This window comes from Rhamphochromis sp. 'chilingali', assembly GCF_963969265.1.
Source record: "Rhamphochromis sp. 'chilingali' genome assembly, chromosome: 2".
NCBI classification, from domain to species: domain Eukaryota; kingdom Metazoa; phylum Chordata; class Actinopteri; order Cichliformes; family Cichlidae; genus Rhamphochromis; species Rhamphochromis sp. 'chilingali'.
Window position 1 is genome coordinate 18,461,035 of NC_137930.1, and position 15,421 is coordinate 18,476,455.

Sequence of the window (15,421 nt, forward strand, 5' to 3'; positions counted from 1 at the left end):
TACTCTTTGATGCATTCATCAGAGTGTGAATGTTAGATAGAAAGCACTTAGGCATAAAAAATGTTTGTATAAATGTGGGTGAATGAGGCATGCTGTATAAAGCGCTTTCAAAGCTCAAGTAGAAAAGTGCCATAGAAGAACCAGTCCATTTACTTTGCATGATTCACAGGTCAAAAGAGTCCTCAGGTCTTACTGGGTCTTTGTGCATCTGCCCTTCGTCTGAAACAAGCTGTTTTACAACCCTTCTACTGCCTTTAAGCCAACGTTCTTCTGATTGGTTGCCCCTCACAAACAAAAGAATTAAACAAATAGGGCTTCTCTTATGCTTGGGATGACCTTAGTAAGGATTTCATACAGAGAGCCATGAGTAAAAAAAACAACAACAACAAAAAAAACCCTAAACTGAGTACTTAGAGCAGTCTGAAGCCTGAGCTTTTGGCTTACATGCATTATTTGTACATACGCTGAACTCATTATTTGAATTTTTGGCCATGTTTCAGATGAGCACATGCAATTGTAGCAGTAAGCCTCTGAAAGAAAATAAGAAAAAGTACGATTTTGAAATACTCTCATTCCAAGCATTCTCAAGTTAAGACCTCGCCTCTTGTCCTCCCACATGCTTCCCTTTTCATTTTCGGTTTTGTATACAGCTGGCATTCCTCGAGAGCTGGTCTGTCCAGACAGCATTAAGGGTCCCTGTTGTGCCCTAAATAAACTTACACAAACAAGACAAGTTTGAATTACATGATTCAAAATTAACCCTGTGGCTTACCACAGGTTGGTAAGTGCTCTAGTAGGCATGGGCTGGCACTAACATTTGCTGCAGTGCTCTCGCCTCCGCGTCTTGCTCCTTCTCTCTCGCAACAGGTGTCTAATTAGAGAAGACCAGGGTGGGGCACACACAAGCTAAGGGCTATCAAATAAAAAGCCACCAACCTCTGAACAGCAATACAGGGCGTTGCTGTGGTTCCTGCGGTAATAGTGCTGCTAGCTCTGTGTAATTTATTCCAGTTCTTTGGAGACAAAATGGTGAAAATCTAAACAAATGGTAGCTTCTAATGTTTCATCATATGCCACCATATTGTATATATACCTTTTGTGCAATACTTTTGTAAATAGTCAACGGTGCAATAGACTCAATACTTGAAATGTGCAATTCACTTGTATTTTTATTTTTATTCCTATTTATTCTATTTATCCCCTTCGTATATTTTATTTATATTGTCTCTGTATTTATATATATGTGTGTGTGTATAACTCTGTAACTTCTGTCGGTGCTGTGCTTTTTTTGGAAATCGAATTTCCCAGAGGAACCCACCCGAGGGATTAATAAAGTTCTATCTTATCTTATCTTATCTTATAAATACCTATGCTTAAATATACCAAAATGCCCAACAACATATATGCAACTTGAAGCCAACACATGCACCATACGCACTTAAAATTGGATACGTGACATCACTGCCAAAGTCACGTTCACACGCAGAATATTTTAGATGAGGCCTTTTGATGGGCTGTGCTGTAAACATACTCTGATTTTCAACACTAGCTCGTAAAAGAGACTTTAAATGTATGTACAGCCACCATATTAAAGATAAAAGAGATTCTGTATGATGCTGTGCCAAATGAGAGCAGACGGGGCAGTATCTGATTAACTAACATTAGATCAAGAGAGCATGTGAAACTGCTGGATGTCCTCATAATTAAAGATTCCACCAAGCATTCACAGACACTCGAACCTTTGCCCCTAAAGATATTTCACTGTTTGTTAAAAGTCTGAAAACAGACCTCGCCACTGCTGGATAAAAAGAGTGGAATTTGCAGCTTAATGCCACATGAATTACACTCAAATGCTATAATAACAGAAGCAGATGGGGATGAATGAACTGCTTCTGTGCCAACATTTTTAGCATATGAAAAAGGAAATAACGAGTAAAAGTCTAAAGTATTATTTAGGTATTTAAAACAATAATAGTAATAATTAATAATGTGAATGACGAGTTTGGAAATTAAGATGGAAACCTAGATGTGGTTTTTATGCCAAAACAAAGTGCCCAAAAGGGGATTGGTCTGTGATTTTTATAGTCCCGGAGGTCATTACAAAGTTGTTCCAGAGGAAAGACCCGTTCACACAGTTTACTCTAGGGATTATAAAGACCCTTGAAAAGCTGATCTGTTGCGTGGTGTTACCGAAAGAGCCCAACAGAGGAGCACATGTTTTCATTTGAAAGTTCTTTAAAGTTTTCCAGGTTTCTATTCCGTATGCCGATCTGGGATCTGAATGCATACAGGTGAAGCAGGGTAGGGGAAATTTGGTTAGCGACAGAGGAGTGGTTTGGAGGGAATGCAGGAGGAAAGATGGGTGACAGAGATATTTTCACCCACACAAAGACCCTTTTGACCCAGCAGTTTCCAGATGAACACACAAACACACACGCACACACACAGGCTTCAGATAGATATAGGCCTGTGCGCTGACGATGCATCCACATTTCCACTCACACCCTCCTACCATCGTCGTCATTATATACCCTCAAATACACTCGAAAAAGTTCGGCCCGACTATTCATGGGTACTGAGCAACAATCTCTGTACTCACATCTGTTGCCATAGAGATGGCATCTCGCACTCTCATGTGTGGGATGAGAGGTCAAGGTTCATGGTTGGTTCTTCTTGGGCTCAATGGTGCTCTGTGTGTCATCATGCAGACTTCCAGTAATCCCAGGCTACAGAAGGTCAAACCTGGTAGAGCTCTTTTATCAGAAACTAGTCTTTCAAACAAAAGAACCTACCTGTGACCCTGCAGACTAAGCAATCTGCACCATATATTCAAATTTTTAAGTGACCAACAAGTAAATTTCCCTTCCTAAATTGAAACCACACATACATCTGGCTAAGAGGGGAGAGTTTGCATAGCATGTCTTTGCGCGGAGTGCATGTTAGCATGTGTGTGTGTGGCTTTCTATGTTTGCACACACACATGGCAGCAGCAGTTAAATTTGATAAATGCTTTTGTTTACAGGAAAGCGCCATAATCTTTCTCACTCTTTATATAGGCAGTTTGTAAACTCACCCACATACGGTATGTCTGTGCTGCACGGAGGGATTAGTGTTGTAGCACGCATACAATCCCATATGAGCGCTTATGGGCCCAAGTGTGTGGATTAAACTAAATCACACTGGCAGCGCGTTTGCAACTGACCCCTGGATTTATAAATACATCCTTACTGAAAATGACTTCTTTTCATTGCTTGCCCTTTGCAAACCAACCACTTCCACTGAGAATGCCACCAGCAGTTCAACATCTCTCTTGACATAAGCGTGATGCTGTTGCTGAGATAGTTTATTGAGTTTGACAAAAGTCACTTCTAAGCTATGATGATGGTAAGGGGTCACTGCCATATGCTAAAGCTTTATCAAGGGCAAGTTAGAGTTGAGAAGTCCAGCCCAGCCTGGGATCCAACCAGTGATTAAGGATTATGCTGCAGCACATTTTTCCTGCTTGAACTACTGCAGTTATCAAAGTTATCCTTCTGTTTATTTGCATTTATCTTACGCATTCATTGCTTACGAGTCCAAAATAGAGAAAGTGTTCCTTAGGAAAAGCTTTAACAGCTCTCCTTGTAAATTTCCAAAATACATTTGGAGGAAAGTTTCAGCTTTCTTGCGCAAAACATATTTCCACTCAGACTCATGCTTGGCTTGACTGGCTTCACGCAGCTCTCTGCTTAGATTTTTAAACCCTATTTAGGATTCATTCCAGGTAAGTTTGATTTGGATCATAAGAAATCCCACAAGAGGGACCAATGTGGTGAAACTGGTACTACAGACAGAACGGGAGGTGCTGATTGGGCTTAAATAGCTTTAATTAGAGCCAGACAAAGAGCTTTTCATACATATGTAGTGGCGCTGGGGATCGCAGAGACTTTAGCTTAACGGTCTTGCAGACATGGAGGAATAAGCACGTAGTACATATTATACTTAAACAACAACAAATAAAAATATAAAGGATATCTGAAATCACTGTGTAGTGCATAAAATGTCAGACTTTTTTTTTAATGCAGGTTTGCAGTACCTTCCTTGTAATTAACAGTTTAACACCAAGAACATAAGGGATACCACAGGCACAACTGTGCTAAGCGCTAATATCAATGAGGTAATTGACATTAGGGGATAATGCAATGTGCTGATAGGATACAACAAGTTGTTGATTGGTGGGGGTGATGTAATTTTTCAGACAAAAACAAAAGGAGAAAAAAATTGACACCAAAATTGTCAGAATTCCTCAGAATTCTGATTTTTTTGTGGTACATTTTATGTAAATCAACACAGTATGTGTTAAAACTTCTACTGTTGTTTCCCTCTATGGGTACTGCTGGATAAGAGGAACACATTTTATTACAATCCGTTAAAGGGTTATGATAGTTCAGTTTGGGCAATGCAAACGTGCTGCCGTCGTGGTTACAAACAAATGTCAGGCTGAATCCTTACATTTTATGGGACAGTAAGTGAGAAACAGAGGAAGAGAGCTCCTGTAAGAAGACTAGATTTATTTAACTTCCTTGGAAAAAAGAAGTCTTTCATTAGCCCAGAATGGGATTCCTATGGAGTGTTGGTGCAGTCTGCTGCAACAGTTCAGTCGGAAGTAGAAAGTCCAGTGAAGCCATGTGTTCTTTGTCTGTTTACAGTGCTTTTATTAGGCATCCTGTGGCACAGGCAGCCTTTTCAAAGACCGTCTTTATAGAAGCTTTCCTGTTTATGCTCAGGGGTGGGAGGTCAGCACTCGCATCCCCATGCTGAATATGGTCAATCTGTCTGCATAGGAAGACTTTGTGTGTGAGTATATGTGTGAGCGCTGGGTTGATAGGAGGGACTTGGAAGGCTTTTATTTTCATGACTGCGTCTTGTTTGGTTATTGTGGCTTTTTTGCCTTTGAGGTTTAGGTCAACAGGTAGGATAAAACACACACTTATTTACATTTATTTAAAAAAAAACAATAAACAAAAAACCCTCAACAACAGACAGAATCGTTTTTTATGAAAATGTGTTCGATCTGGTTGGAGGTGTCAGGGGGTGGTCAAAGACACTTACCCGAGGACCCCTCTTGCCTAGCACGCCTGGCTTCCCTGGAGGTCCAGGCAGCCCCTACAGAAAGATTATTTGGTTAGTGTTGCAGTCTGATACACCATTTATACAGCACAATGACTAAGTATATTCATTTAGCATACACTGACAGAACCAGACTCTCATCCAATGCATTTTCTCGGTGGATTCATCTACATCACAGAGGCTGCCATTCATCCACAGGGTGAAAAAACCGCACACAAAGCGACACCTTTTCCCTCTGAAGTAATTCCATCTCAAGGTGTTGAGAGTTCACCCTTAGCCATCGAGAGGATTTGAGCCCTTGCGGCAGGAAATCGTAGAAACACTAGAAATAACAGGTCATTTCCTGCACCGCTCAATGCCCCTGTGTGTCTATATCAGGCCCGTGCTCATTTGTTTTCTTTTAATTGAAAAAGAGGGAGAAAACGCAGAAATCAGGGAAAACAGTATTTTTGGTCATTTTGGCAAAACAGGCAACAATGTGGGCTTCTGGTTGTTAAAGCATCTTGTAGTAAAGTGTTTATATAACACGTTTTACATATTTTGTCCTCAAAAAAATCGATAAATAGTCGAGTAGTAAAAAATAAGCAGCATCTCGCTTTTTGATATTGACTCATTTTAGCTCTCAAAAAGAATTTAAGAAAGAAGAGACTAATTCAAAAACAATTTAAATAAAGAAAACCACAACTCATTCTTTACACACACAGACATCATGTCTGATCCTCAGGGTTATTCTAATAATAGTCACTACCTGCATAAAGTGTGTCTGTCTATTCTCTGATTTATTTATTTATTTATTTATAACTGTGCTGGAACCATCTCCTCCTCCGCAATGACCTCCTAAGTAGAGACCACCCTTACTGTTGCAGGTGGTGTGCCCTATGGTGGCCTGAAGACCTGTCAACGTCAACATACACCAGTGTCCGTCTTCACACTTACACCCCCTGCCTCGGCCTTCCTTTCTTAGCCTGGTTTGTTTATTTACTTCACTGTCTTTTCCTTTTTGCACCTGTCAATCTTACCTCATTTCTTTTCTCTAAGACAATTTGTTCAGGCTTCTGGAAAGGATGCTTTCAGTTATGCTGGCTGTGCTCGTCTGCATATATGAATTGTGCATTGCTGTGCACAGAGTTGTCCTTTGATACACGATAAACTCTGTTTCTACGTTTACAGCGATGAAAATCGTGCTTGGCGAGTTTGAAAAACGCGTTTTTAAGGTTTCCTTTCTAAAAGCTTATATATAAAGTGCACTTTAACTGAGCACAGAAGTATGTTTCCATACAGTCAATTCAGATTCAAATTCAATCTCAAAAAAATGCAGTGGAGCAGATGTCAAAGGAAACCATTTTTCATGGTAGGAGTGAGGCGCCAAAGGTGCTTCAGAAGAGCGACTGCAGCATGTATATGTGCCTGAGCTGGATGTTTCTTCTGGCAGCTGGAGCTCTGTTTCTGTGCGACAGGAAGTCCAAATCACACTTCTGCTGTAACTGTTAAAGGCTCTTAAGGTGTGCAAGAAAAGCGTGCACATAAAATGTTGTGCTCTTGGGAAAAGAGTTGGCACAGTACACTAATGGCATGCGTAAAAAAAAAAAAAAAAATCAAGATCCATACTGAGAGGAAACCATAACTGCTTCACTCGGGATCTCTGATGGTACTACACAGTTACACAGAGACAGAGCAGGAGGCACGTGTATGTGCAGGCATCCACATTTAAAATAAATAGGTCTTCCAGTCTCATAATATCTTATGAAGTCAGGCAAAATGCACATTTTCATGCACTTTTAAGATAAAGCCCAGAGCATTTCTATGGCTTTATTGTACTTCAGGGCCAGAACTCCACCACAACCTACCCTACATTTAGTGCAACTTAACCTACATTTAGCATAAGCCTCAGCACAGTATCAGCACTTGTGGATATGCCAGACAGTCCTTTGGTAAATAATCTTCAAACTTCCCTTACTGATCCTTCTACAATTTATTTTCTTCGGTAAATGACTGCACTTCATATCAAGATTACAGGTCCTGGTTTCTAAATGCCAGCAACTTGGCTCACCTTAATGACAGTAAAGCATCTACTGGACATCACTACAGAGGTAAATTAGCGAGCCCTAGACACACTGTATTCTGCAGTCTACAGCACCAAATGACAGGCTGCTGCAAAGAATAAGCAAGGCACACGTATCAAACGAGCAGGCCCTGCTTGCACTTTACACTAAGATGACTTAATCACAGGTACAAGTATGAACACACCCAAGAGACACTGACAGAGACATTGTGGTCTGATCATTCTGACCACATTTTGAGTTGGGAAACTGTGTAGACAGTTGTGTACACAAAGGTATTCTCTGCTTCGTGGAGACAAGCACATTTTCTGAGACTTGTTCTGATGCTGAAGGAGGGCCTCGCCTAACTTAACGCCTGTATTGGGAAGCTGAATGTTTGCTGACTGCTTTAACCTTTGACCTGGACCTGGCTTTGAAACGAGACCATGCAACCTCCACCAGAACTCTCTGAAAGAGGAATCTGGTGCTGAGACGGCAAGGCGTCAGACCTGACATGTCACAGCCAGACTGGAAGGCTCTGTGCATGGAGTAAGGTGAAAAGAATTAGAGAAATATAGCAGGGCTTCAAACCTCTGTGGCAAAGGAGACTGTTCCATATTAACCTAAATATCTGTGTGGTCTTTTTCTAACCCAAAAACACCTAAATCAAAACTGCACTGGTCTTTGTTACAAGTGACAAAGACCAAGGCAGACTGGGATGAGCTAAAAGAAAAGCTCCATTCACTTTTATTGCTTTACTAATGTAAACTTGCCACACACAGCTGCAGGCACAGAGATGAGACATAGTCTGTGCACTGCTTGCTCACCTTGATTTTGCAAAACACCAGTGCTGATATAGATTTTTTTTCTTGTAGCATTTACACACAACCAGTCTCACTAAACAGCTCAGGTTGACCAAAAGTTCTTACCTGCGGTCCTACATTTCCTTTCTCTCCCTTAGCTTCTACCAGCATGGAGAATTGCGTAGGTGGCACCTCCCAGCTCTGGAAGCCATCAGTAGCAGGTGGTGTAACTGGGTTGTATGAAGGTTTAGTAGGTCTTGGGGTGACTGGAGCCTTGGTGGTCATTGGTTGCTTTGTTGGCTTAGGGGTTTTAGCAGCTGTAGGTTTGGGGGTGGCTGATTTTGAGCGGTTGACCTTTGATGTTGTTGGTTTAAAAGGAGCATCTTTTAGAGAATCTGGTTTGGGTTTGGACGGAGTGGCTTTCGATGATGTAACTTTAGACTTGGAAGGAGTTTTACTGGCTCTGGTGGGTTGGGGTTTCTTTGGGACTGCACCTTGGTCTAATAATGCAGGTTTAGGCTTTGTCTTGGAGGGTTTGGTGCTGGTACTGACTGGTATCGTAGGTTTCTTTGAATTGCTTGCTCCCACACTTGCATTTTTTGGGTTGTTTTGAGGGGTGGGTTTTGACAGAGTGGGTTTAGAGAGTGTGGGTTTTGAGGGACTGGGTTTTATCGGACTGGGTTTTGATGGAGTGGGATAAGAGAGACTGGGTTTTGGTGGAGTGTGTTTTGATGGAGTGGGTTTTGGTGGAGTGTGTTTTGGGGGAGTGGGTTTTGGTGGACTGTGTTTTGATGGAGTGGGTTTTGGGGGAGTGGGTTTTGATGAAGTGGATTTTGATGGAGTAGGTTTAGAGGATTTCTGATTAAAAGCTTTAGGACTGGAGGGTCTTGCCGTTGATGGTTTCGTGGGTGGTGCTCCTGTCCTGAGTGGTGTTGTGACAGTGCTGGTTCTGGTCTTGAGAGGTGGTGAAACCAAACCAACTTGGTCTGTAACTGGTATCACAGTTCCCAACAGGGTCTTTGGGATGATGGTCCCTTGGTTCGGTTTTATCGTTTGGGTGGGGGCCACATATCTGACAGCTGAGGCTGCAGCAGCAGCGCTCCTGGCGAGGCTGAACCCTGTGGTTTTCCTGGCGGTTACTGGGCTTCCACGTTTAGGGGTAGCAGCAGTAGCTGTGATGTTTCTTTCTCTCGGTACAATAGGCAGCAAAGGAGAAAGGTTAGGCCTGTACGTGTCAGCTTCCCTGCACTGTTTCTTAATGTACCTGCAATAGTTGTGAGCTGCCTGTGCAGAAGGGACCAGATCAAACTGGCAAATGGCTCCTTCAAAGTGTGCTGAAGTTTGCTGCTGGCTTGTCCTCCCCAGCAGCAGCGAGCCATGGAGCTCTGGAGCCAGCCCCTTTTCACTGTCCCACCCAAAGTCTGCATGAACACTCTGCCCTCCGCAGGAGGCATATAGAGTCACTCTCTGTCCATTAATTCCCAGACCCAGCTGGTGCCACTTGCCATCGTGGGGCTCATAGGGCAGTGCCACAGAGGTATTTGGTCCCGTGTGTAGGACCAGGTTTCCCGGTACAAGCTGTAGACCAAGAAGCAGCTTCTTGTGGTCTGAGAGCAGGGTGAAAAGGAAAACGCTGTTGATACGGTGAGAGCGTACACTCAGGACCAGCGTGAGGTTAGGCCAGATGGCCGGAGGAAAGATTGATCGCAATGGAGCCTCAATATGCGCCCGCTGGTTGAGGATGATCCCCGATCTGAACGGAATGACTCCTGCCGGCAGAATGCGTGATGTCCTCTCTCCCTTAAGCCCCAACTTTTGGAGAATGTCCACATCTGTAGAGGAAGAAAAGGGCTGTGTTAGATAAGCAGTGTTTACAACATGCTTGTTTGTGATGTTTATGGTTATTGTTATCTCATATTTTTGGTACCTGGTAATCATCAGGAACAAGATAAAATAAACAACATAGGCAACTTTAGAAATATAAATCAAACATCACGCAAGAACTACAAGAGAACACACTGAGATCTGGACTAGTTTTAAACTTTTACTGTAATTTGTGCCCAAACTGTAACATGTTTTAAATGGTTGTGGAAAAATAATTTAAATGTCAATGAGACAATCTGAGTTCTTGCATAAGAATTTGGTGCAAAACATTTCACTTTTTCAAAGTTTTGTTTTAACTAAAGACTCCTATGCTACGAGAGGCTTGCATCATGTCCATATTGAAGCAGTTCACAAAATACTGTAGCTTAAACACTGAAGAGTGAAGAGACAGGCAAAAAGAAAGAAAGATTCAAAACAATAATGAACTCAGCAGACTTTGAGCAAATCTAAGTGCTTCTGTAGATGGTTTATAGCAACTTTAGGCCAAAATAAATTTATGTCCAGACAGGCAGGAGTACGTAGCAATCTTGTTTCTTATGTTGCTGAACAGCACAGAGGTCTACTTCAAATGTCAGTGGCTTTGCTAATTCACATTGCTCCAATATGTCTGGCTTTTGTGATGCCTTGAACAGCTTAAAGTGTCGCACAAGGGCAGCGTGTGTACACCACATTCTGTACTGCACTCACAGTGAAATATAATGTTGATCTTTGCCAGTAATCTAAAACCTTACTGAACCCTATAACACTAAAACTCATAGAGATTCATCTCAGCTTACTGTGATTAGAGTTTAAAAGGTCAAACGTTCAACAGGAATTATTAGAAATCCTTTGATAAGACAATCCAAATGTGTTGCAGTTAAACCTAAACACCTCTCCCAGTGTATGCCTATTATCCTAATTTTGTCTTTCCTCTGGACCCCATAAACCTCAAATGAAATTTTGGTTATATAGAGCAGAAAAGAATGGATATATGGTCATAAAAAAATAGAATGCTAAACCAATTAAGCATTGCACTCACTGCAGGTGAGTCAAGGCTAAAGCATCCAGCCAGTACCAGGAACGTACAAGCAGACTAGAGGACCTAATCCTTTCTTAGTAGCCACCTGGCCAACGCACTTGAAAAGCAAAAGCGAGGTCACTGCATGCTTTGTAATGCTGACAAATATGTGTTTGTTGCAAATGTGTGTTTGAGGCACACATTTTATTCATCTCTGTTCATATTAATGCATGCATGCTGTACTGTAAGCTAATGTTCAAGTGCTGACAATGTTAGCTATACTGATAGACACGTTTCTTTGTGTCTCTTTGTTTTTAAGCCTTTAATTTGCGAGGGAATGAACTAAATGACATCAGCGTCATCATGTAACCTCTTTCCCATCTCGTCTCTGTCCTTCTCATCAGTATGTAGTCAGCGTGGACATTCAGAACATGGCCACAGAAACCACAAGTGAGTACAACATCTCTCAACTCGAGAGTTCGGAGCACAGTTTCCAACCTTTCAGCCAACTTTGACTCTCTGTTCAGAGTTTCAGTCTCAGTAGTCCCACAGCCCTCATTCTCTCCATGACCTGTGATCTCAGACCTAGGCCCCTCACCATTTTTATTGTCTGCGGGCTCACTCTGACCTGTGGTCACTGGGGCCTGTCTAATGGGGACATGTGTATAGAATCCATGGAAAAGCAGTGTTGATGAGATACCAGAAAAAGTGGGAAAGACAGCTGGGATGTGCTGCACTGGTAAACTATAGAGAGTGAGGACTTGAATGACATGCTTGTCTTTCTATAATACAAGGCTGGCTTTATTAAACTGTTGGGCCCCAGACTTTGAAAATACATATAATTGCAGGGAAAGTTTGAAGGAATATTTGAGCTGAGAGAAAAAGAGGTTTAGAAAACTTTGACATTAAACATATGCAAACTGAAAACAGAACCTTGAGTTAAACGACTCTTTCTCCGCTGATTGCTTTAAGTTCTTTATGGTCCTTACGTGCTATGTATAAGGCTGTAAGACTTCCCTTTAGTTCAAACCATTAGAGCTTTATAAAACAGGAATAATATTCACACTGTGCATGGTGTATATTACTCTCTGTGTGGTCTCTGATGCATTAAAGGACAACAGGAACTTGGCAATGAGGCAGGCGGGTACATTACCTCTATCTGTTCTGTACATTGTCTCCAATTCTTCTATTCTACTGTTACAGAGGCATAAATTAACAGCACAGTCTCAGATATAAAGCATACTGTAAGTGTCTGAGCAGATGCATGTTTAACACATGGCCAGAGTTTATAGTCTCGCAATGTGCCAATTCACTCAAACAGGATAGAGTGAAAGTCCAAGGCTCTTTTCTCTGATCGTATCCCTTGTAGAGGATGAAGTCACTGATTTATACTGAAATAATCCCTTTCGGGCCGATCTGTGCTAGTTTACAATAGTTTATGATATTTCCTCATCATCCCCAATCATCAACACAGCAATATATTGCCTGAATTCCCTGAATATCATATTTGGAATCATCACTTATTAGACTACTGAATATGTTTAAAACGTGAAACTAAGTCTTCGTCTTATGATCAATGCTTAGATAAGGGACAGAACATGGTAAAACATGGTCTATCTGGAATTTTCCTGTTTTTCCTCAACCTTCTGGCAATTTATTTATTTGAATGTTTCAAGAGACACACAGACAAGGATGGAGAGCTGAATGGGGAGTCATATGATTTGGAAACTCAAGAATGAAAGTGAGGGATGACGTGCAAATGCAGATGTTGTTCACCATAATCATTACCTGGCTGTTCCCCTTTTACATTTTAAAATTTGTTCCACTGCAGAAAAAAAATGCTAAATTTTTTCCTAATAAAATCATGTCAGTGTTCAATATACAACTTAATCCTTGACTCTGGCCTCCAAAAGAAGTCTTAGGCTGCACTGAGGTATCCGTGTGCCAGGGGACAGTGAGTTGCTCACAGGCTGATCAGCAAGAACGTATTGCTGAACATTCCTCCTCTTATTGTTCATCCTTTCACAGTTCATTGCATTTCACAGTTCAAAACAGAGACTCTTTACTGAATAAAAAGGCTAATTAGAGGATGAAACGGAGCCTAAAAACTAAACTCAGCTTTCAAAAAGGAGCCAAACATGTCCAACTAACTTTATTAGGTCTGACTACTAAATTTTACACCTCTGGTGAATTATCGCCACCAAGACTTGTTATGTTACATTAATTGTTAACACCAGACACTTTAAAGAAGTGTCAGCTTTTCAAAGGCTTATTTGCAGAACTGTGACTGTGGAAGAGCCTTGATGTAATGAACTGAAATGACATTTGGTTTTGTCGACCATCAGTTTTCAGTCACTGCTTTGTCGGGCCTACTGAAGTCTGTGTGCTGTCAGCCTCAATCATAATGACTAGAGTAGGGGGGCAGTTCACTGGACTGTATCAATAACTCTTCATCAGAGGAAACTTCCAAATGGTACCAAAAGGAGATCAAACAGAAACACACTCAACGTTTTCAATTAAATCTGCAATAACTGATTTTTAAGGCTACTTGGATGCAAGATTGTGAATGTAACACTGACTTAAGATCTCGGTTAAAGGCAAGCCTGTTAGCAATCAGCTGAAAATGTTTTAACATCCTGCATTTATGGAGAAACATTACTGGATAATGACTCTGCTCGCCTCATCAAAGTCCTTATGCAGTCTTTTTGACCAATACCAGTGGCTTAGATAGCTGCAAAATGCTTGACTATATATTGACCAGCAAGCCTGTAACTGTTCAGTCTCCTGTTAGGAGACTGAACAGTTACCGTAGAGAAGGATGTCTACGGTAGATGAAACATGCCTGCAAAAGAGCTGAGCACAATAATAAGGCGCATCTCGCTAAATGCTTTGTAAACAGGTGCTATATGAATAAAGTATGAATAAAACTGAATTAACTTAACTGTATAAAATGTTCTGCAAAGTGGAGGCAAGCTCCTGATTTAAGCATCTCTGAATTCTAGTACACGTTTCACATCGTCAAACTTTTCCCTTTTGCCCTTGTGAAGAATATTAGCCTTTACAAATGCTTTGCTAAGTGGGGTCTTCAGCAGTGCAGCTGTCCAGACAAAATTTTGACTTTAACCTCTGACTGACATGAGATTTTACATTTTTTTTTTAGATTAATGGTCAACATTGGATCATTGAATGGTTGAGCTGATCACTCCCTAGATCCTTGGACTTAGCTTACTCAACACCTGTTGTTATGGCAATGGCTGGCCCAATTCTCTTAGCAAAGTGTTTATGTGCTTGGGCCTTGACCAAAAAGGCAAAGAATAACTGCAAAACCTCACCAGGGTTCCTTACAGTCTTACAGAGTTGGGGTTTTTTTCAGCACAAACAAAAGAGGTCAGAAAGTGCAGTACGTGGAGGTGAGTATGGAAAGCTTACCTTCAGAGGGTACTTGTGTAAGTCCCAGGTAACAAGTACAATATAAAATGGTACAGAGCAATAGGGCTCTCCTGGAAGAAGAGAAGAGAAGGATGTCAGAGAGAGGCAACAATCACGTGGTATTGGACAGACTATTTAACTCTTTTTCTCATAGTTATTCCTCACTAACTGTATCCATACTATGATCAATCAATCAAATGTGATTGCTGGCTAAGGCAGAGATGTTGATCATATTGGCACCATGAATTGAGTCATAAATAAAGCCAGAAACTTCTTTTTTTTTTACCATTAACATTAAAGATATAATTCTCTCCCCATTCATTTAGATAGAGCCTTGGCCTCATTAACCCCAAATAACTACTTAGAGGTGTTGCCAAGGTAACTGCAGAGCCTCATAGTGCTTCTAGAGGTAGTCCGGTCCTACGTTTAAGTCCCTGATGGACAAACAGTCTAACAAGTCACAACATGAGAATGCAAAAGTCTTTGTTCCAGCATATAATAAATCCACAAATCTCAATTTACAGATACATTGGACACTTGTCTCAACCCTGACAAAAAAGTAGTATTAATGAATGTAATTATTTGCATTTAACCATAGAAGGCATGCCTTAACATATTGTTCAACTGTGACACAACTGTTTACAGTAGGAGGGCACAAGCAGGAGTCTGCTAAAGCACTTAGATCTCAGCGAGCCTCTATCTCTCTGAAACACAAGAACACACACACATTGTGGTTTTGGAGACAAAAATACTGTAGTAGACTCCCAAAACCAACCAAATGTGCATGCATGTGCGCTCGTACATACACACATGTGCAGAAAAAACAAAAACAAAATGTCTCTCAGCACCCTCACCGCATCCAGGTGTGCAGCATAACTTAAAGAAACTGACTGGCAAGTGGACTGAGATCCCAGTAGGGGTCCGAGATCTGGTGACAGGCTGGGGGAACCACTGTTTACCACTGGAGGTCATCCAGGCACACATGGTCACACACAGACACACACACTGGAGGAGGAAATGTGTATAACAGCTGTTGCTGGTGGGCCACAGTAGGCAAACAGGGCTCCAAATACATAAATGTGGGAAAGACGGTGACTGTTGCATAAGCTGAGTGATTTGCATTATCCCAGACAAGGACGTGTGTCTGCCTCTCTTCAGAA

At 41.4% G+C, this 15,421-nt stretch overlaps 1 protein-coding gene across 1 annotated transcript in view; it reads right to left on the bottom strand.

Moving 5' to 3' along the window:
* Positions 1-15,421, bottom strand: part of col27a1a (collagen, type XXVII, alpha 1a) — a 71,985-nt gene that overhangs the window by 53,194 nt on the left and 3,370 nt on the right. Inside the window, exons 2-4 of the mRNA XM_080865961.1 lie at positions 14,262-14,332; positions 8,078-9,783; positions 5,092-5,145 (exon numbers count right to left, since the gene is read on the bottom strand). Of these exons, the coding sequence (XP_080722087.1) occupies positions 5,092-5,145; positions 8,078-9,783; positions 14,262-14,332 (1,831 nt within the window). The remainder of the gene's footprint in view (positions 1-5,091; positions 5,146-8,077; positions 9,784-14,261; positions 14,333-15,421) is intronic.